The 22,084-nt window shown below is 45.9% G+C and overlaps 2 protein-coding genes across 4 annotated transcripts in view; one reads left to right on the forward strand and one right to left on the reverse strand.

The window, feature by feature from the left end:
• Positions 1–1,942: 1,942 nt before the first annotated feature.
• Positions 1,943–13,754, reverse strand: TMED2 (transmembrane p24 trafficking protein 2). 2 transcript variants are annotated; one of them, XM_083416401.1, is made up of 5 exons: positions 13,284–13,754; positions 9,635–9,827; positions 9,063–9,083; positions 6,177–6,284; positions 1,943–3,796 (listed from the first exon to the last, which is right to left on the reverse strand). In XM_083416401.1, the coding sequence occupies exons 1-5, from the start codon at positions 13,461–13,463 to the stop codon at positions 3,672–3,674; spliced, it is 627 nt and encodes a 208-aa protein (XP_083272527.1). In that variant the 5' UTR covers positions 13,464–13,754; the 3' UTR covers positions 1,943–3,671. The 2 variants fall into 2 exon arrangements, with proteins under 2 accessions (XP_083272527.1, XP_083272528.1); XM_083416402.1 differs by lacking the exon at positions 9,063–9,083 and having other exon boundaries at positions 13,284–13,585.
• Positions 13,755–21,046: 7,292 nt separating this feature from the next.
• RILPL1 (Rab interacting lysosomal protein like 1) overlaps positions 21,047–22,084 on the forward strand; it is a 35,970-nt gene continuing 34,932 nt past the window's right edge. The window contains exon 1 of one of the 2 annotated variants that reach the window (XM_083418336.1): positions 21,047–21,790. In XM_083418336.1, coding sequence (XP_083274462.1) covers positions 21,491–21,790 — 300 coding nt within the window. In that variant the 5' untranslated portion in view covers positions 21,047–21,490. The remainder of the gene's footprint in view (positions 21,791–22,084) is intronic. The other variant, XM_083418335.1, reaches the window with a different exon arrangement.

Raw genomic sequence — 22,084 nt, forward strand, 5'->3', positions numbered from 1 at the left:
GGCGAATTCTGGGACTCCAGAATCCACAGATACCTGCAGAGTCTCCAGCTCAGGTGTTGGGAACCTCTGGCCCGCCCTCCAGATGTTGCTGAACTCCTGCTTGCTGGAGTTGACAGAAGTTGCAGTCTAGCAAGCGCTGGGGTGGCCAAAGGATCCCCACACCTCACCAGAGGAAAAAGATTCTGCATATGCTCAGGAGCACATTTGCCCTGAGGTCTTTAAAATGCTACATCCCCCTTGGAGGTCAAGGATTTCTGTGCATGCTCCAGGACACTCAGCCAAGGTGCCAGAATTTTGGTCAGCCCAAAGGTAGCTGCTGCACTCTTGAGACACAACGTCTGCTGAAATTACTGATAAATTTGCGCTGGCTTCCTCACCCTTTGAGACTATCTGAGGTGGGGACTGGAACAGGCCTGCCTTTGAAGACTTGTTAATTGATTTTAGCACTCCTTTGGAAAGAAGCAGGTATGTGCTCTTTGCAGTCGACTGGGCATATTTCCAAATGTGAATTCCGCAGAAAAACAACAGACTGTGAAGCATTCATGTGCCCCATGTGCCCATGGCTCTGGAATTCATGTGCTCCCATGCCAGAGAGGTTTTATAAGCGAATTTGATGGTTCCTTTCCCCACTTAGGCCAGACAGGTCCCCCACGCGCCTGCCTTTAATGTTATGGCCCACCATTAAACTTGCATGCACCACGAAATGTGCCACCCACATGGAAAGAGCAGGCTGCATTTACCCTTTTCTCTCCCGATTTGAGTTCCACCTGAAAATTATGTGGCAGAAGTTACAAATGCTTGCAAATCCATGCCCCTGCTTAATTCACAGAATGCGGAAGGAAGGGTAGTGATATCCTTAAGCCCCCCGCAGCAAACAGAAAAAGAGAGCCACCAAGGACCTTAGAAACAAATGGATTGATCGTGGCAGATAGGAGGGGGGGATCTTTCTGTGGATGACATGGGCAGGCTGTAAGTAGCATCCCTTTCTCTTCTTCTCATGTGTCACAAACTGGGAGGTTTTTCTGGTGGAAACCTGAGTATCAGGTTTGTCCCTGTCCCTCCCTTGACCTCCACCTTACACCTTACATTAAGTAAAACAAAGGAAAATATATACAAGTTCCTGTTTCCCAGCCAAGTTGAGTACCCCCTATTGTCCTGGCCAAGTGTAAAATAAAGGGTGTAGGAAATGAAATGATTGTTGCCTTTTCATTGTTTCAGGATGTTTTGTTAAGACTTTTGATTCAACACACTTATTTCAATATACAGTTGTACCTTGGTTTTCGAACTTAATCTGTTCCGGAAGTCCGTTCTTAAACCAAAGCGTTCTTAAACCAAGAAGTGCTTTCCCATAGCAGCATGGGACTCAATTTACAAATGGAACACACTCAAGAGGAAGCGAAACATGTTCTGCATGCAAGGCAAAGTTCACAAACCAAAACACCTACTTCCGGGTTTGCAGCGTTCATAACCAAAGCTGTTCTTAAACCAAGGTCCCACTATATAAGCGTCAATAGACTGACCTTTTAAATAGGAAGCTACTCTTTAGGTTTCTAAGCAATTTGTTACCTTTCAATTAATTCACCAATTTTATAATGGCTCTTAGTACCATTAAATAATGCCTTACTGTGGTACCTTGGTTAATCCGTTCTGGAGTCCGGTCTTAAACCAAGGTGGTCTTAAACCAAGGCATGCTTTCCCATAGAAAGTAATGGAAAACGGATTAAATTCTCTCATAAATAAAAATTGCAGCGGGAGACTTAAAAAGCATCAGATTAGGTTAAATTCTCTGGGAATGGAAATACTTTAAAGGAGAAGTTATTGGGTAAGCTTTTTATCATAATCCCACAAAGCTCTTAACATGCAGCTGCTAACAAACAGTAAAACAAAGAAATAAAGAGTAGAATTGCTCCTTAAAGACGCAAAGCAAGCATCAGGCTGTAGGTTTGTTTTTTTAAAGAAGGTGTTTTATTTATCGAATCTGGCCATATATCAAGAACTTTTAAATGTACATCTTCTCATTAGAATTCAACTTGTCTCACACAAGGGTTGGCATACAACAGCTGCACTGGGGGGGGGAGCCACCCCTTTGAAGGACAGCTGCTAAGTGTCTAGCTGAGGCTGAAAAGATTTACTTGAACCATGAAAACTTGTAACAAATTTTAATTAAATTAAATTTGGTACAAAACTCTTATGCATTACCGATAGAATGCTTCCCCCACTCTTGAAAAGAACCCAACCCCACCTACCCCCAAAATTACAACCAATATACATCAGTTCAATATACATCAGCCACAACATAATCTTGGATCAGCACCCCGCTCCCAGAGACAGACGTGGTGATTTTTAAACCCATCATCCAGACAGCAAGAAGAAAAATAGCTGGTACAAAAACTGAAGTCGATGTGTGTTTAAAAGAGAGGAAAATGAACAAAATTATTTCAATACAGCCTAATGGGGAGTGCCAACTCCTTTCCTGAGTGAGGCTCCTGTTCCTTTAACAGCAGTGCAAAAAAGGAAAACCTCAACAGGTACACTTTATCATGGAGCTGCAGAAACAGGAGCTGCACCTGCTAAATTTCTATGTGCTGCTATTAAATGCGCAAAAATCCTCTTGGGAAGATGCACTTGCAGCAGGGAAACAGCACCCGTTTCATTTCTCCCCGCTACATAAAAGGCACAGGAGTCTTCGTTATAGGAAAGGGGGTTGCAATCCTAGTGGTGTTGTGACCACACAGCAGCATAGCTGCTTCTTCTTTCATGTATCGGATGTGTAGCACGGTAATAACCTCCCTTCCACCGCCTCCCAGCCCGCCCATCACCACTGTTAAAACCCTTTGGCATCAGGAACCGACATCCTGAATACTAGTTCTACAACAGTGCCAAACACAGGAGCAGCTTTGGATTGTAAGCAAAAAGGAAAAGATGTAGCTAAGTTCCCCCCTAAATGGCTGCCTGTTCATAAATTTGCACACAAGAACACATGGTTAACTGGCAAGAACTGTGTTGTGTTTTCATATCTTTAATTAAGAACCTCAGGACCAAGCCAGTGTGATTACAGAAGGAGTACAGGAGACTTACAGAAGCCACCTAAGGACCCCCTAGTAGAGCAATCCGCTGGTTTCAGTATGTTTGAACACCAACATGCCCATTTCTTTCTTGGCATGCTTTCTTGACAGTACTGCCAGGCTTGTCCGCATGCCACAATTCCACTCCTGGGTAAAGCGGAGAGGAAATCCTCTGATCAAATTAAAAAGTGTCTCCCCCGCAGGCATTTAAAAGGTGTTTTAGGACCTTGTGCTAAACTTACACAAAAACTGTATTCTATTACCAAAAAAAAGGGAGACAGAAAACAATCAAGGAAAATTTTCACTTGATCAATAGCGCTGGTTTAAAAACAAACTTTTGCAATTTCGTTGAACTCACTTTGGCTAGTGAGAAACAAAGTTTACCAATTTCAATGTACAACTCTCAGCTCACGTTTCCCTAGAGAGGGTATCTATAGGTACATAGATATATAAAATTAAGCTAAGAAGAAAACTGAAAACACAAGTTTTATAGTTCAGAACATAGGGATAAAGAAAACTAAGTGAATTTTGTGACCAAGTTGTTTTGTAGAAGTGAATGGAGAATCTGGGATCACTGGAGAGAGAGGCCGAGGGGGGAAAGTTTGATTAAACAACTCTCCGGACTTCAAAAAACCTCTTCAGATAGTAGATTTGTCCCAGTGTCATGGCAACTAGTACAAGAGCTTCAAAGAATGACCAGAGGACCACTCTGCTATTTGTGTTGTCGTTAACTAGTGAAAAAAAGGAGGAGAAAACACACTTGATTAATATACAGGAATGAAAAGAAGCTAAACACACTGAAGCCTACGGAAACAAAGCACCACCTCCTCCCATACAAACCCACCCTGCATGAGCGGATCATCACCTGAAACCTTGTTCTGTGTTTCCAACCTGCCAGCTGAGGTACAGAAAGTTAGGCCTTCTGGGCACCCAGACCATGGAACATTCCAAGAGATAGGAGTGGCCCAAACTTCCTGGCCTTTCTACAAGATGCTAATAAACACATATTAAATCATGAAAATTATGGGTCTTTGCTTCATTTGCTACCTTTGAAGGTGACCCGGAAACTACAACTAATCCAGAATGTGGCAGCTAGACTGGTGACTGGGAGCGGCCGCCGAGACCATATAACACCGGTCTTGAAAGACCTACATTGGCTCCCAGTACGTTTCCGAGCACAATTCAAAGTGTTGGTGCTGACCTTTAAAGCCCTAAACGGCCTCGGTCCAGTATACCTGAAGGAGCGTCTCCATCCCCATCATTCTGCCCGGACACTAAGGTCCAGCGCCGAGGGCCTTCTGGCGGTTCCCTCACTGAGAGAGGCCAAGTTACAGGGAACCAGGCAGAGGGCCTTCTCGGTAGCGGCGCCCGCCCTGTGGAACGCCCTCCCATCAGATGTCAAAGCAATAAACAACTACCTGACATTCAGAATACATCTGAAGGCAGCCCTGTTCAGGGATGTTTTTAATGTGTGACATTTTAGTGTATTTTTCATCTTTGTTGGAAGCCACCCAGAGTGGCTGGGGAAACCCAGCCAGATGGGCGGGGTACAAATAATAAATTATTATTATTATTATTATTATTATTATTATTATTATTATTATTATTCTATTGATTAGTGTTGCAACATCAGGTGCCAGCTCCTTCTCCAATATGGCTGGCTACTTTATTTTGAGTGCAGAGTTCTTGGTAAATACGTTGCCATTTTCTACAGTGCTGCTTTGAGAATGATACTCGCCCTTACACTGGAAAAACTGTGTTAAGTGATGCAAAACAGGGGAAAATAATTATTGATGCAAAGGAAGTACTAACACCCAAATGTGCCCTGGGAGTACAACTATGTTTTATGCAATTTGTTTTACAGGATTCTCAAAAAAGATTTCAAGTTTTCTCTTTTCTAAAAACATGCCAGCATTTAAGAAGCAGCATGAAGAAAGTTAGTGGCAAGCAGTGTCTAAGAGACTACTAAGGTACAATTAATAAATAAAATTGATTTAAATATCTCTCTGCCATGAACTTTTAAAAATGGTTTTTATTAGTTTTACAAAATAAATCTCAAACTTAACACATTAATATTAATAAATTAAACAAGATTCTTCTGAATTTTAGGACTTCCCTCCTCCTCTCTGTGGGTCCTTAGTATATCTAAGTCCAACTGCATATGATAATTTCTCCACATTAAAATCCTCCAAAGTATCCAAAGTCTCTGCCACATTGCAGGAGTTGTTAAAAGTCTGCCAAAGAACTCAAGTCTTTAGTGTTCCTTTAAATACAGTTTTGATTCTCCCGATTTCTGATTTTTGTGGTGGGGAGCAGGGAGACAAGTCACTTTCTTGGCCTTCCCAAATGTATTCAAGTTGGGGCTTATTAAGTGATAATGAGCAAGAAGCACTTTGATGCACCATATAAATCAGCTGTGTAGACAGGAAGCTAGTAGCTCTTATTTGGGGAAGGTTCTCAGGCAGGGTGGAAGGAGAAAGAACTTGCCCATGTGAAGACCACCTGGTGGAAACCCTTACGCATATGGTTCTTAATTGTAAACTATATGCTGATCTCCATCAGCAATTTCTAGATCAACTCTGCATCCCCAAATGGAAACCAGAGTTGGAGGTCATACATTTTCTATTACTGGGGAATGATCAGGAGCTCACCGTTAGTGGCTAAATATCTATTGGGTTTTTTGTCGTCGAAATACGCTGCAGACGCCTGATCTCCCTGGAGACCTAGAGATGTGACGACAGACTGCTCTGCCTCCTTTCTTTTAGCAAATGTTTTGTGCCACTGGGGAAGTGGTAATTCTGTATTGATTTGCTTTGGATGTGATGCCAATAAAAGGTTTGATGATGATGATAGTAACTCTTATAGCCTGCAGTTCTATTGTGGATGTGGAGGGGAAGCCGCCTCCTTCAGGACGTGCATAGAAGCACAGGCTGCTAAAGCCCCTTGGATAATTTTCTAGAAAGCAGCTTTCTACCAAGTGCAGATTGACAAAGGAGAGGCAGCAATCTGCTACCCTCCCACTAGCCCACTACATTCCCATGCCACAAGGAATGGAAGGCTTTGCTGGATGGTGATGCAGGAAACCTGCACATGCCAACCAAAACCACTTACTTGCTCGGTGTATCCTTTCACGGACTTCCATGTATTCCTGTTCATGCTTGACAGCGGTCATGGCCACCGCTAATTCATTAATCATCTCTTCTAGCTTGTTCTGATGAGCTGCAGATGGATCACAAGACATCAGATTTGTGATGTAAGCAACAAAACCCAGCAACAGTGGCATATGAGGCTGAAGTCTTCACAGCCAACAACTGCACATCTTGGGGAAGGGTTCATGTTTTTTAACCAGGCACAAAAATTCCCTTTACCTGGGTATTCATTCCAACATCCAGTTATCTCGGGCAAGTTAGATGAACAAGTACTGCTTTCATAGCATTACAATTAAGGTGCTTTAAATAACCAAGGTAAATAACTTTGTTATACATACAGAGTTCTGTTCTATAAGTCACATATGACTGCATTAACTTATACTCTGTGGTTGGTTGGCATCTGTCTGTCTCTCTCAAGAGACAATGGAGTGCACCTTCAGGGGTGAAGGCAAACTGCTGCGTTAGCAGCACTGAAGTGACTTCTCCAGGGCAGAAGCCTGCGTGGTATACACGGAGGGCCTGGGCTGCCCAGATTACAAGACCCTCTCTCAGCCTTGCTGATGTGGTCCAAAGGAAAGCAGGACAAGATGTTTGGCGCCACCTTGGCTGCAGGAGCTGCCATAAAGAGGCGTACAAGGTGCCATCCAACCATCTTAGGGACTCCACTCCAGATTTCTGTGGGATTTACTGCTTAGTCCTTTCTTCCTAATCTCTTATTCTCTGGGGCTTGTAGGGGGTAAAAGTCCCCTTCCACTATTCTATTGAACTGGCTGTCAGGCTGCAATCCTAGGTATAGTAAGACCCATTAAATTCAATAGAACTTACTTCTGAATAGACATGGTTAGGATTGCCCTTTTAATTGCTGTGTTTTTAGGGTGATGATTTTTGTTTTACTAATGGGTTTTATTTAACAGTCATGTGTTTTACATCCAATGCAATGCTCTTAGCAGCATATAAATTCAAAACATATTTGTAATCTACTCTCTTCTACTCCAGAGCACTTATCAGAAAGCTGGTCTTCAATATTTCTCTCTGTGTGTGTTTATAGGGAGTCTATTCCCAGTAACCCCCATACCCCCCCAAAAAAAATGCAGAAAGGGGTCTTGCTCAGCAGCATGTCCCTTTGAAGAGCGACTCTGCTGCATCATCACTGCTCCAGCGGCACCTGTTATCTCTGATCCCTGTTCTGACAGCTGCTTGGGACCCGGTGTGGCCTCCTCTCTCACCTAATCTCAGCCTTAAAGCAATTCCCTTCATCTGCAGCTGGGTCCCTTTATGGCCAGGGAGATGGGGCAATGTCATGTGACCACCACCCCTCCTGGCAAACTGCAGAAGAGGCATCTCGGTTCAAGGACCTAAGCATTTATTTGATCATTGAAAGAACCATTTACCAAGCAGGCATTGCTTGATAAAGTATGACAAGGGAATGAAAAGCAGTTTCTACTTGAAACCTACTACATTTATATCCTGCTCTTTTCCCAACAAGAGAAGTCAAGGCAACTCACATATGGGGTTCCCAAGCAACCTCCCATCCTGCCACTGACCAGACCCAGATCTCCTTAGCTTCAGCAAGGTGGGGATCTCATGCAAACTATGCCTGGAAAGCAAACTTACAAAACTACGGTATTTCACAGAAGCTTAATGCTGGGATTGAGAACAGGACAGGTGCAGAGATTTCAACGAACAAGCCAACAACCTTGAACAGAAATACAGTACCTGGTGACTTTGTAGTTTTGTAAAATCCCATTCAAACAGAATCTCTGTTAGGGAGTGAAAAACTTTTACAGAGAGACCTTCCCTCCCTCTCACTCACACAGAAACACACTCTTCTCACACCCAGCAACTTAGATAACCCACTTTGAAAAATACTGGCATGAATTACTTTGCCTTCATGGTGTTTAGTTAGCACAAAAAGGCAGAATTCTTTTTAGAGGGATAAACTGGTATAAAGTGAAAGAAGAACATTGGGAAATACAAAGGAAGTCCTCAAACTTTACATCAAGACCTTCAGGTCCAAGGCAAATCACACAAGTAATGCAACATGGGTGCCCTATTAGTAAGACCACTCTTATGCACACTTTTAAACATGCCAACACCCACGCATGCGTGTTAAGTGGTGGTCTTCAGACAACAATCTCCCTCTCAAAATGATTTCAATCTGTCAAGAGTTTTGTGTGTGGATACTCAGGCTACTGGTAGTAATAGCTGGGACAGCACAAAAGGGCCCAGCCAATAGCCATCCTTGCAGTTTTTGTCCTTAACACTGGCAGCAGGAGACCAGTAATGGCATGAAGGACAAGGAGGAAACTATGAAGTTTTAAAGCTGGGGTGAAGGGTCAATGGCCTCCTCAAGAGACATACAAAATAACAGGATGAGAGGGAAGAGAGAAAAAGTATAGGAGTGTGCACCTTTCCTGACAATTAGCCACACCTAATTAGGCCAGCCTACCTCACAGCTGAGAACCACGGTCATGATCCAAACCATGCAACTTGGTCTGAGTGTTTATACTTGCATTTCTCAAACAGAATCCGCCACAACTGAATGAGAAACCAGTTTTAAAAGCAGTTCCAGATTTGGTATTAGAGAAGACTGCTGTTCAGATAGGGAATGGGGATAGGAAAGAGAAAAAAAGCCTACAGTAGCAATTTGGATCTTAATGGTTGAAGGACTTCATAGTGGCAGGAGCTGTTTACACTCAAACCTGAGTGCAATACTGTTGTGGTAATCATTGCATATTAATAGGAACTCACACAAAGAGTGGCCCCAATAGGCATTAGCAGATTATGTAGCAAATTATGAGAAGCGATGCAGGAGAACTAGCAAGCTTCTTAAAAGCATTGCACATACCATCCCAGTTATCTCCACCACCTAAAAAAAAGGATGAGAAATGAACAAATATACAGGAAGATGCTGAGTAAGTGTAGTAAGCAAAGGTAAATACATCAAAACACATGATGGGCGAAATGAGGGTAAGGCTGCAAATGCCACAGGGAGAGAGGTATGAAGAAACCACAGTGAGAGGTGGGAGAAAAACTACCAGCTACCTGACTCAAATGTTCTGGCACCAACCAGTCTTTAGAGCGCTGCTCTGCAGAAAGCTGAAGAATTATGTACAATTCTAAGACATCCCCTTTTAGGGACTTCAAGCCACAAGATTACCCGTATTTCTTTTTCAAACTGATGGGGGGGGAAGAGGTCATTTAATTAAATATCCCTTATATTTCCCTGACCCATGTCCATCACATAGCAAAAAGAGCTAATAAGTTATACTATGAAGCATTTAAATCCAGGAGAGAATGTGTTTGGAATTCTGAAGCCCATAGAACAATATCTGGAAAACAGAGACGCAGGGGAAGGACAATAACATATAGGAGAACATGGGTGAAAGGTGCCATTTTGTTTCCGGGATTCGCCCTCACCTTCTGTCTCCATATCTTGCCCCTTTGGAGCTTCACCAATGTCAATAGTGAACATCACTATCTTTGGAGTCATGGTGGACATTTTGTTGCTGAAGCAAAACTTGTATGTTCCATCCATGTGAGCAGCAAAGGTGTATTTCCCATTGGACTCTCTGTCTCCTTTGTAGATGACTTTGTTATCAGGCCCCATTATCTGGAAACAAGAAGGAAAACCTTTACTTTTTACCACATTATGCATCATTCACATCAATAAATTACATAAGCCTTGGGGAGTAATTGGCTGACACATCGTACAAATGAAGTGACAAACCACAAGGGCAAATTGAGCATTTGTTGCTGCCTCAGCTGACATCTTCCAATTTTAACTTCCAACCAACGTTTAATTTTTACTTATTTGCTCTACATCTCATGTGCAGTTGTTGTGCAACCTGTAGCACTGAACACAAGGATCTCACCTGTGCTTGATGAAGCACCCTGCAGTAGGCACCAGAGAAGCATTTCTCTCCAGGCCTTTCTTACCCAAGGCATTGCATCATGTTCCCTCTATCCTCCGACTCTGAGCTTGCTTCACCACATGAGCAACAGATCTTATCTACTCGTGTAGCAGAAGAAAAAAGGAGGGAGAACAAACAATGCCACTTCTGGCTGTGGGTGAGTGATGCCATTTTTAAATGTTCCTCCACATTAAAATACACACACTCCCTCCTCTATTGTTTTCCTTATCATAAACTGTACTCGGGGCAGCAGGGGGGTGAGGGTTCATTTTTGTTTTATATATGAAAACAGTAAATCTTTTTATTAAAAAAACACCTCCCAGCAAATTAAAACTAACACAACAGGAATTAAACCTTTAGCCCAACCTACTCACTACTGTGCTAATTTCCTTTAAACTAAACTAAACTAAAAGACAGGGAAGCTTGCAAACATGAAAACCCCAACTGCAACAACCTTGTCCATTCTACTGCTTCACACAGCTGCATGAGCTTATCAGTGCACCTATTTCTCCACCAATGTGGATTTTTTTTAAGAATGCCAAGGGGGGCGGGGAGCAAACTGTGTTTAGAATGATGGGGAGGGTTTCAAAAACAAGGCATCTGAGGGCCAGTGTGCCTGTCTGAGTTGCTTTCTGCAACTACACCAGCACGAACAAAAGTCGGGGAGAATTGTGTAATTTGACCTGATGGAATACAGTACAGTGGTACCTTGGGTTAAGAACTTAATTCGTTCCGGAGGTTGGTTCTTAACTTGAAACTATTCTTAACCTGAGGTACCACTTTAGCTAATGGGGCCTCCCGCTGCCGCACGATTTCTGTTCTCATCCTGAAGCAAAGTTCTTAACCGGAGGTGCTATTTCTGGGCTAGTGGAGTCTGTAACCTGAAGCGTCTTTAACTCAAGGTACCACTGTACTTCAAGTCTAGCTTGGCACACTGTGGTTGCTCCAATGCCTTCAACAGCTGTTAGTGTTTAGTTTCCATTTTATCCCAGACACATTTTGTCAAATCAATTAACTGTGGAAAGGAATTGCAACAAGCCCATGGAAAGATTTTATTTAACATTTTCAGAAGGTATGACTACCTAATACAGGGTTACAAACATAACTGCAACCACACCCCCAATGCCAACAGACAAGTCCCCATGCCCTACCCTCAATAGGCTCCTACTGGCTAACCATCACATTCTGTCCTTCCACGGTTCCACTTCACAATAAAACCTTTTCTTTCCCCACCACCATGTAGTAACCTAGTACAGTGTGCATGAGCAAACATTTGTATGCTGGTGACATGCACAGCATAGTAAGTTAGGAGTTGGCAGAAGGTCTCCTCGCTCACCCTCACTTCACAACCATTTTCTCATCGAGCCCCACTCCATCCCACCTTCTCTGATTAGCTAAGGCACCTCCACACTATGAACTATGAAAGAGAAGTTCAATGCAGGAATGACTGCAGTGGTCACAGAGGGGAAAGACTCAACTTTTGGGAGGCTCATTTTGTCACCTGGGCCAATCTCAGTAAAATATTATTTAAATAAATCCTGTGCTACATGTTGTCTTTTGTACTGAAGTAAGTTGACACTAATTTCATAGCCAAGTGTTTCCACACAAACCAGCCAAGTTAGAGTTAGTAAACTTTAAGTACCAATTTCTAACTTCTCTGCTGTACTTTAGAATCAAAGGGAACACATCCAGAAAGTGAAGCACTTCTCTCAAAACTCTGGTCCTCCTTTGCCCACAAATTTTTGTTTAACTTCATTCACACAGTACTCTAAAATCCTCCATTGTTCTTCCTCAGTCTCTCCCTCTAGCTGAAAACCCCTCCCATTCCAAATACAGCAATGCATTTTGCTGATTTCCACCAAGCCTCTATGACTAGAGGGATTCAACTCTGGATTTTCAGCCTTTTACATTTTCTGTGTCCAATTCTAAGTTGGAAAAGCACTTCAAGCGTATAATAAACAAAACAATAACATTAAGAGAAAGACACCCAGGCCCTCCCTTTCCAAGCTGTCCACTACCCCCTCCCTCCATTCAACAGAGCCAACCTCCACATTTGATGCTTAAACCCTGGAGTGGGAGAGAGGAAAGGTACACAGAAACAGGCACACTTAAGGCTCAAGGCTATCTCAGACTTATACCCTCTGAGCTAAAACAGTCCTTCCCTAGCTGTGCACACCCCTTGGGGGTTGAACTAGATGACCCTAAGGGTCTCTTCCAACTATACAATTCTTGTTCTCTCTTTCTCTTTCTGTCTCTGGGTGCTCTTTCTGCTGGGCTTTCCAAAAATACCCTGGAGGGGGGCGTTGAGATGAGGTGGTGGTGGGTTGGTGCCCCCTTCGGCCTGAACCTGCAGGCCTTCTCTTTTAGCATATGCTGCACTTTACGTATTCACTTTACATATTCAAGGACTGACAATCCTCTGCTCCAAAGCCATCAACACTCTTCTGGTGAGAAGAATTCACTCTGCAGTCTGCACGTGATTAAAGGACACATAAATATACTCTCCATCAACTTTCCTCAACCTGTTGACCTCTAGACGTTTTGAACTAAAACTCCTGTCAGCCAGCACAGCCAATGTTTGGGAAGACAGGGAGCTATAGTACAGATCATGTGGAGCGCATCATTTAGGGGCAGCTGCTCTCTATGTATGCCCTGACATAAGCCAGGGCCAGACCCTTCCAACCCCCACGAAGGGGGCTTTCATAAGCCCTCTTCTTCACCTTCTCATGGCTCACACCGCCCAGGGCAGCCGACTTCAACTTACCTCCCTGTACAGGTCCTCTTCTAACAGCAGGCAAGAGGAACCTGTACCCCACTGCAACACCTTCACACTACCATTTTCATAATCCCTAAATGTTTCCTAAACAGAAATGATCTTAGGCGCCCCAAAGAGTACAGTGAGGCTGCCTGCTTGATCTCAATAGGCAGGGAGTTCCCAAGTGCTGGTGCTGCCAGGTAATTACGAATGCGGAACGAGTATTATGTGGCGCTTGGGCCTCCTCTGGCGTAACCCCCTCGTGCTAATGCGTGCGGGGCGGGAGAGAATGCCAGCGAGGCTAAGCCCCGGCACAAACCGAGCCCAGGCCCCCCGGGGGGGGGCGCCACAGGCTCCTCTTCGCCGCGCCCTGCACGACCCCGCCCCCCGCCAGACTCGCCTCCACGTCGATGTCGAGGAAGCCTCCCTCGGCCACTTCGAAGATGAGGCCCATCTTGGTGCCGGACGGGACCCGCTCCAGGAAACACTCCTCGGCGTGCGCGTCGATGCTGACGAAGTAGCCGGCCGCCGGGGCCGAGAGCGCGGCCAGCAGCGCCAGCACCGCCCGCACCGGCGACATGGCGGCGGCGGCGGCGTCGAGGGGAAGCTGGAAGAGAGCGAGGCCAGGCGAGGGGAGGGGGAAGAGGGCCAACGGGCTCGCGCGCTGCGCTCCGGCGCCTGCCAAGCCCGCAGAGCAAATGGGCTTCGGCGGAGGGGCAGCTTCCGGCCCACGCCCCGCCCCTTCCGGCGCACGGGGCCCTCGCTCATAGGTCGGAGACGCGGCCCGATGCCACGTACGGCCTGCGGGGGGCGGGGGGGGGTGGCGGCCCTCGAGGGAGCGACGGGGCGGCGCCTGGCTGCGAGGCGCGCCTTGATTGGGCGGGGAGGAGGGGAAAGGAAAGCGGACGGCGGCCCCGCGAGGCCAATCCGCGTGCTCGGCGCGGCTTAGGGGCGAAGCGACGGGGGCCGAGGGAGGACATTCCTCGCTGCTGCTAGATTGTCCGGCCAAGGGAGGGCGCCAGCGAGGGCCTTCCAGCATCTTCTTTATATTACAGAATCGCAGACTTGGAAGGGACCACGAGGGTCATCTAGCCCAACCCCCTGCAATGCAATATATTATATATTCATTTATTATTCAGATTACAGTAACAACATTGAAATAGCAAATTATCCAACAACAAACAGCCTATCCTGGTATATGTTGTTGTTGTTTAGTAGTTTAGTCGTGTCCGACTCTTCGTGACTCCAAGGACCAGAGCACGCCACATGTACAGACTTGTAATTGCACATTATGATAGTTACATTCACCCTCCAATTGCTGCTTTAATCTAAATTAGAAATTGCACTAACGGGAAGACGTAACACCCTGCAAGCAAATTAAGGTTGTAGGATTAATGTTCATATCCTCTTCACAGACAAATCAGAATTCATGCTGAATAAAGACCTGATCTAATCTAACCTCTGCATAAGCTTTGTGCAAGCAAATCAGGATGGACACTCAATGAATAGGTTGCCTGGAGAAGCCTGAAGGCTTCTTCCACCATGGGCTGTTAACTGGGGTTGGTGAGAGCTGATGTTTGGTAGAGCTGCTGAAAATGCTGCCTGAATAATATTGGATCCATTTCGACAGTGTAATTTCTGTTAGTGTACTATATTTGAGGGCAATTTTATTTTGAGAATCTCTTAGAAACCACTCTTGAGAGCCTCTCAGGGCTATAAATGTGAAATAATCTTTCATAGATTGGATTCCACTTAACCTGCACCCTTTAATGTTAAAAGATTGCTAACAGTTTGATCCTATACATGTTTACTCTGAAGCAAGTCCCACTTTTAGCAAATGGTGCATAAAACCTTAGTGATACTGTTACTTGCAGCAGCTGGAGCAGACGTGCCCCAGTAACAGTGTATTAAGTCCCATCCTTGGGCAGATAAATGAAGCACAGGGAAAAGGTATTAAACCTTTACTGTTCAGCTGTGTGAAGCAGATCACCACCCTCTACCCTCTTGAAGAGTGAAACAAACCATACATGGATCTGTACAGGATTGAATATAATTAATATATCCTCTTACTAATTCCATCATAAGGTTATGGGCCCAGTTTAGGAATAATTTCCAGATATATTAAATACTTTTTCAGCTTTTGAATGGATTTTTAGGCTTGAGTTTTAAACTGCAAAAGAGAGATTTTTTTTTCTTAGCCTCACAGCACCAGAGAAAAACCCTTCCTATGCAACCCAGCAAGTAGGGGAAAGGCTATTTATTTTGTGGTGGGTTTTTTTTTTTTTTTGTAATAGTTTTTCCATTTTTTCTAGTGTACTTTTTGAAAAATATTTCTTTGTATGACTTTTGGCATTTTTTATTTTAAGATGGATAGCAAGGGTTCCATTGCAGAGGAAAGACCCAATTTACCTAAGCTTACTGAAAACAATTTCAACCAATGGAAAAGGTGCTTAGAAGCCAGATTTTTAGTTAGGGGAATTATGGAATGCATCATCCAGTTTGTATTAAGTATGTTCTAGCTTTTCAGTAATGGATAGGAAGTCTATCACGTGACTGCTACAGTCCTTTTTGGATTCAAGCATTAATCTAAATAAATCTCTCACCCAGGCACAGTGAGAGCACTTGCAGCTGTTTCACCTGTCTTAGTGTGAACCATTTGAGTATCTAAATATTGTCCAGAATGATGGACACTGCTAGATTTTTCTGCTGCTGCCATTTCTTTATTACTGTTTCATTTTCACTGGGTGTCTCTTGTGGAACCTGTTCTGTATGCCCTACAGCTGAATCGCAACATGATTAGTGTGTCCATTTTGGACAGAATAGCTTTCTCTGTACAATTTGAAAATGTAAAATGCCAGGTGACCAGAGATCATAGCTGTCAATGTTTCCCTTTTTTAAGGGAAATTCCCTTATTCCCAATAGGATTCCTCGCAAGAAAAGGGAAAAGTTGACGGGGCAGCCAGAGATGGTGAATTATATGCTGAAGCATGTTTGATTGATGGTGTATATGATACTAATCTTTCAGAACCCCAGACTGCAAATGGGGCACATTCATGCCAGAAGCATGAAGCAGATCCAGAAGTTTGGCACAGAAGATTTGGCAACAGAGAGATCAAAGCCATTGTGGAATTGTAACAGAAGGAGCTTGCAAGAGGGGTGAAGGTAGCCCAGAGTTCACCAGCCACAATAAAGTTTCTAAGTTCCATCACTGAAGAAAGTGTTATGCGTTCTTTTCCTCCATGTACAGAAAAGCACCAGAGTGCTTGATGTAGTCTACAGTGTTGTATGGGATCTAGGGAGTGCTCTCCAGCAGCATAATGTGGTTTGCTGGAGCCTGGGGTGCACACATGCTGGACATGCCTGCACCTGCTGGGCCAGCCTAGCCCTTGCCACAGTCACCACCGGAGCAACCCCCTGCCAAGCAGGGCCACACTGCACTGCCTGCTCATCTGCACAGTGGGGAGGTTGGTTGGTTGATGCGGCCCTTCATGGGCAAATCCCCCCCCCAACACCCAGGGAGAGAAACACCAGCCTACGCTGGGGTCACCCCTTGCCCGCCTCCCTCCATTCAGCGAGGGAGCCGGGGACATGGCAGCGAGACCAGGCTGGGACTGGGGCCCAGAGACCCCCGGCAGCAGGAAGGGAAGGATAGGGAATTGGGGATGGGGCCCAGCAGGTCATTCCTGGGCAGGATGGGTATCCACACAGAAGCCAGTGCCTGCGTGGGGGCACCTCAAAATTGTGCACCCAGGGCCACAGCCCTGCTGCCTCCCAATGCTATGCCACTGGTTCCCTCCCTAAAGAAAAGAAGTATATTCTAATCTTACTATTTGATTTCTCAAGATACTGTGCTGTGTATTTTCTCAATGAGAAAAGTGAAACAGTGGAGATGTTCAGAAAATACTGGTACCTTGCCATGGAGAGCAACAAGTTTCAGAGGAAACCCACAACTTTCGTCAGCGACCACAGGGATGAGTTTAATACATACCGCATTCAAACCCTCCTAGAAAAGGAAGGGATTAGATGTGTAAAGAGTGTTAGTGACACTCTATAACAGAACTCAGCTGCTGAGAGAAAGTTCAGTTCTCATATGGAGATGACTAAGGTGGATGCTGAGAGATGGTGGCCTTCCCATATACACTGCAGTGGCTACTGCATGTCCCCACATGCATTTGGGAGCAACACACACTATTACAAGGAGGTGGGTATTCAAGGTAAAACAGGGGGCAGAAGGTGAAGTTGAGTGCTACAAAGCAAGATGTGTGGTGAAAGGTCACTCGCAAAAGTACGGAGAGGACTATGATTAGACTTTTGCACCTGTCGTGAGACACACCCCCAGTAGTCTGATCGTTAGAACATCCTTATTCCCCCAACAGAGCTACAGTTCCCAGAGTGGTTAACAATAAATCCTTCTTCCAAGGGAACTCTGGGAACTGCTGAGCTTAGGGTTCTCCTTACAGCTCTCAGCACCCTTAACAAACTATAGTTCCCAGGATTCTTTGGGGTGGGGAAGCCATTACAGTTTAAGTGGTAGAATAGTGCTTTAAATGTATGGTGTGGTTCCAGATTAATGTCTCCATCTGTAAAATGGGTGTAATAACATCTAGTCTCACCAAGTTATTGTATGGACATTTCATTGTCATCTTTGTAAGGGTCTGATATTTTAATAGACTGCCTGAGTTTTTGAAACAGGTTAGTCTGTCAAGATGTAGATTATCCTGTGTTGTGTGAAGGAAGTTGCCTGGGGAAAGCGAAATTACTAAAAGGCACAAAGGCTGGGTAATCTCTAGGATGTGATATATATATATCACATATATATATATATATGGAATCTAATGGAAACACACGGGCGTATTTTTGTTGTCTTCTCAGCCATGTAATTTGTTGATTTTAGAATAGCTCAGGGGAAGTTGGCTCATTTCACTTACCATGACTGACTAGGTTGTGATACACTGTGACTGTTTTCACAAGTGATGTTTGAGTCAATGACGGCATTTCCAACTTTCATAAATTGAATGAAAAGGCCTCCTTGACTAGAGGGTACAACTGATTTAGGAATAGCTCTCTTCCATTTTGTGCCTGATAATAACAACATTCAAGTGTTGCATTCCAGATGTGTATTCCCCATCCTAGCCATCTTGACAGAAGGCAACAGTACAAGTTTATAAAATTATGCACATCATGGAGAAGGTGGGTGATGTTTGTTTTATCATCATTATTATCACTGCTTCAACTGTTGCTGGATGTCCTAACTCCTTACCTGGGAGTAAACCCCATTGAACTGAATAGGACTTGTTTTTGATTAAACATTAATAATTACTATTTCATACTGGTACCACAAAGTTTGATATATCACATTTATGGAGAAACCCCCAAAATGATAGTTTTATGTGGCACTTCAAAGACAGACACGTTTACTTGGAGCTCTTATATTAGTTATATTAATAAGGAAGACAATTCACAGCATCCTCTCTCATACTATGTAAGAATTTGGAATGCTTAACATCTGTATTTATGTTTTAGTACCACATTCTCATTATGTTCATTGTGCTTGCTTAATATGATCTTATCCTTTTATATTTTGTAATGTAAACAGTTTTCCTGGACTGAGTTTTGCTAAAGTGTTATTACATAGAAGTCATTGTGTATAGATTGCTAACAAATTTTTTTTGTTGTTTTTGTGGGGTTGTAATATGGGGAGAAATAGTTATTTGCTCAATTGTTACTTGATGCATTGCAACCCTCCTCCTTTGCAATAACTGTTACTGACTAAAAATGACAAATATATGTACTGCTGAAGGCATTGTTATTATTCTGAACCTAGATATTATTATTGAAAGTACATAAAAGTAAAAAAAAAAAAAAAAACCAACACAACCAACACCACATGATTAGTACTGCACTGGAATTCTTTTAATACTGTAGCTGCTTTGTATTGTGTGTGTTTGTAGCCTACTGCTTTTTATTGTTTTGTCACTTGTGTTTTTTAAGCAGTTGTTATTAACTTACTGGTTACAGTTTCCAGAATGTTAGTGGGTTGTGTCAGTCCCACTGCAGCAAAATCAACAGGGTCCTTGGGGTACCTTAACAAGTTTATGAGGGCCAAAGCTTTCCTGGATCAGAGTCCACTTCATCAGTGGGACCTTCAGCATCCTTCATGAATCTGTTGAAGTTGATTCTAGCTCATGAAAGCTTATTCCGCTATGAAAGTGCCTTTCTTGAAAGTTAATGCAAAAAAAACCCAACAACAGCTTGCTAACAATGAAGTCCAAGTCCAATGAAGTGGGCTTCACACCATAATAAATTTGTCAGACTTTAAGGTGCCCAAATGTTTAATGCCTGGTTTTGCTTCATTTTATAACTAAGTGTCTTGTGGTGGCACCTTAAAGACAAAGGTCACTCACACCATAGATTGAAAGCACTCTTGTGTGACTTTTATCAGGCATGGCTTCCCCCAAGAATCCTGGAAACTGTAGTTCCTTGAGAGCGTCCTAACAACTCTCAGCATCCTTAAGAAACTAGAGTTCCCAGGATTGGTGGTGGTGGGGAGCCATGCTGTTAAAGTGGTGTCAGAGTATTCGTGTGACAACAATCTGACACAACCAACACTTTATTGGATTGCCTTCTGCTTCATCAGAAGCATTACCTGTTGTTATTAGCTTCCTTGAGCTTTTTAAAGCAGGCTGCAGATGTTTCAAATCAAGGACAGCCAACACAGTGTCCTCCAAATGTTGGAAGCCAGACTGCTGGTTCATCTAACTCAGCTCTGTCTACACCAGAGGAAGAAGGACCCTGTGTCCCTCCAGTTCATAGCTGTCAATGTTTCCCTTTTTTAAAGGGAAATCCCCTTATTCCGAATAGGATTCCTCGCAAGAAAAGGGAAAAGCTGACAGCTATGCTCCAGATCAGCCTTCCCCAGCCTGGTGCCTTCCATATATTTTGGAGAACAACTCTCACCAGCAAGTATAGCCAGCAATCAGGAGTAGGGATGGAGGCCATTTGGTTCTTCCAGCTTGACTCTATTTTCAGGCAGGATGCAGATCACAACCTGTCAAAGTCAGGTGGGCAATTATAGTTGGAAGCTCCTGCCCAACAAACTCGCCTTTCCAAAAGACCAGACTTTTTGCGATAAAGAAAGTGAAGGGGAAATGCACTGGGAAGGGTGGGGTGCAGTGGCGTAGCGTGGGGGGTGCAGGGGGGGGCGGCCGCACCGGGCGCAACATCTGGGGGGGGGCGCTCGCACTCGCAGCTCTCTGCCCCTACCTGGCTCACTCACTCTCTCTCACTGCAGTGCTGGCTGTGCGAATCCGATCCAAGCCGCCGGGTCGCCGCCCACTGTGGAGGGGAGGGTGCCAGGCGTGCGGTGCGGTGCGGAGAGAGAGTGAGGGACTATCTGGGGGAGGGACAGTGCAGCGGGGGGGACAGTGCAGTGCCTTGCCCCGGGTTAGGGGGCGCAAATTACTTGCCTTGCCCCGGGTGCTGACAACCCACGCTACGCCACTGGTGGGGTGATGCTTGCTTTGGCTCAATTGTTATCTAATTTCCCCGCAAATGAATCAGAGCAGTCTGGGATTGTCTGATCTCCATGCAAACAAATCAAGATGAAACCGACCATCGTGAAGGGCGTGTAGTCCAAATTTTATTGAGGCTGCCAGGTCGGGGAAGCCCATTCCAGATGTTCTGGGGGCCCAGCTCTTTTCTTTCCCACCCAGCCAAGGACCATGGGAATCAAGAAGGCAACAGCTGGCTGGATCAGTCCAGCGAGCCCAGCATCCTTTTCTCTCAGCAGCCTGTGGGAAGCCGGGAAGCTGGACCTGAGCGCAGCAGCCCTTTGCCTCCCTGGGATTCAGAGGCAAACTGTCTCCGACCTGCAGCCCCTGAGAGCCTTGTCCTCCGTAAATCCGTCCGCTCCTCTTGTAAAGCTGCCCAGGATGGCGCCCGCCTCCGGCTCCGGGGTGAAGAGCCGCTTTCTGCCCGGGATCTTCCCCCGTTCAGCTTCCTTGGAACATCCGGGAGGATTCCCCGGGCAACATCTGGTGGGCCGCCCCCCGCCGCTGCTCCAGCCAAACCCAGGAGCCGGGAATCCCATCCTGGGGAGCTGGGCTGGCGCATCCTTCAGCGCTGCCATTCCCGATCCCCTCGCCGAGCTGCTCCTGGATCCAGCCCAGCTGTTCTTCCCAGCTCGGATGGGGCGGGGGCGGGCCTGCGTCCTGGGCAGCCTCGTGCCCTCCTCCTCCTCCCTCCGTCTCGGCCTGATCACAAGCTCAAGTTTATATTGGAAGTGAGCGGAGGGAGGAGGAGGCGGAGGAGGGGTCTGGGGCTCGGCGGCGACCGAGATTTGCTCCTCGCCCTCTCCGTCTTCTTCCCGGGATGCCCGCCGGACCGTCGGAGGGGCCGCAGTCGGGGTCGGGCCGCGGGTGTCCAGCGCCGCGCTGCCGCCTCTAGCTAAGTTTTGCCGCGGCGCGAAGCCAGAGAAGTTTGCAAGTTGCGCGGCCCGCGGGCTCGGCTCTCTGGTCCTTGGGAAAGGCCGCTCCGGTGCCCCGCGAGGCTGGCTGGCCGCCGCCTGGGAGGGAGCCTGGGCCGGGCAAGCGGGCGGCAGCGGCAGCCATGGACGGCGTCTCCGGCCTGGGCTCGCCGGCGCTGGAGAAGAACGTGGCCGAGCTGACGGTGATGGACGTGTACGACATCGCCTCGGCGGTGGGCCAGGAGTTCGAGCGGCTCATCGACCAGCACGGCTGCGAGGCCATCGGGCGCCTGATGCCCAAAGTGGTGCGCGTGCTGGAGATCCTGGAGCTGCTGGTCAGCCGCAACCACCTCAACCCGGAGATGGAGGAGCTGCGCCTGGAGCTCGACCGCCTCCGCCTCGAGAGGGTGGATCGCATCGAGAAGGAGAGGAAGCACCAGAAGGTCGGCCGTGGCGGGGATCGGGGCCTCTCTCGTGGGGGGGGGGGGTCGGTTTCAGGGCAAGGCAGCCCTTCTTTCCCGTGCGCGATCCTCGAGGCAGGGAGCCGGCTGCTTACGAAACTCTGGCCGGCTGCGCGGCGCGCTGGTGCCGCAGGACTTCGCGGCATCCGCCTCGGGTGCCCGGGCTCGCTTTTGTTTTCTGCTCTTTACTCCTCAGAATTTAAGTCCTGCTGGGATCGGTGGGGTTTACTCGCGGGAAAAGGGTGTCGTAGGATTGAGGATCCTCTACACGGAAGT

Source organism: Podarcis tiliguerta, assembly GCF_965153285.1.
Source record: "Podarcis tiliguerta genome assembly, chromosome: 16".
Taxonomy (NCBI): domain Eukaryota; kingdom Metazoa; phylum Chordata; class Lepidosauria; order Squamata; family Lacertidae; genus Podarcis; species Podarcis tiliguerta.

Bases quoted from the DNA above. Each gene is read 5' to 3' on its own strand.
- TMED2 (XM_083416401.1), bottom strand. From the start codon at position 13,463: ATGTCGCCGGTGCGGGCGGTGCTGGCGCTGCTGGCCGCGCTCTCGGCC. The intron at 9,084-9,634 runs GTGAGGGCGAAT...CCTTTTTTTTAG, and splicing joins GCAAGATATGGAGACAGAAG to GTGGTGGAGATAACTGGGAT. The intron at 6,285-9,062 runs GTATGTGCAATG...ATCCATCTGCAG, and splicing joins TGGTGGAGATAACTGGGATG to CTCATCAGAACAAGCTAGAA.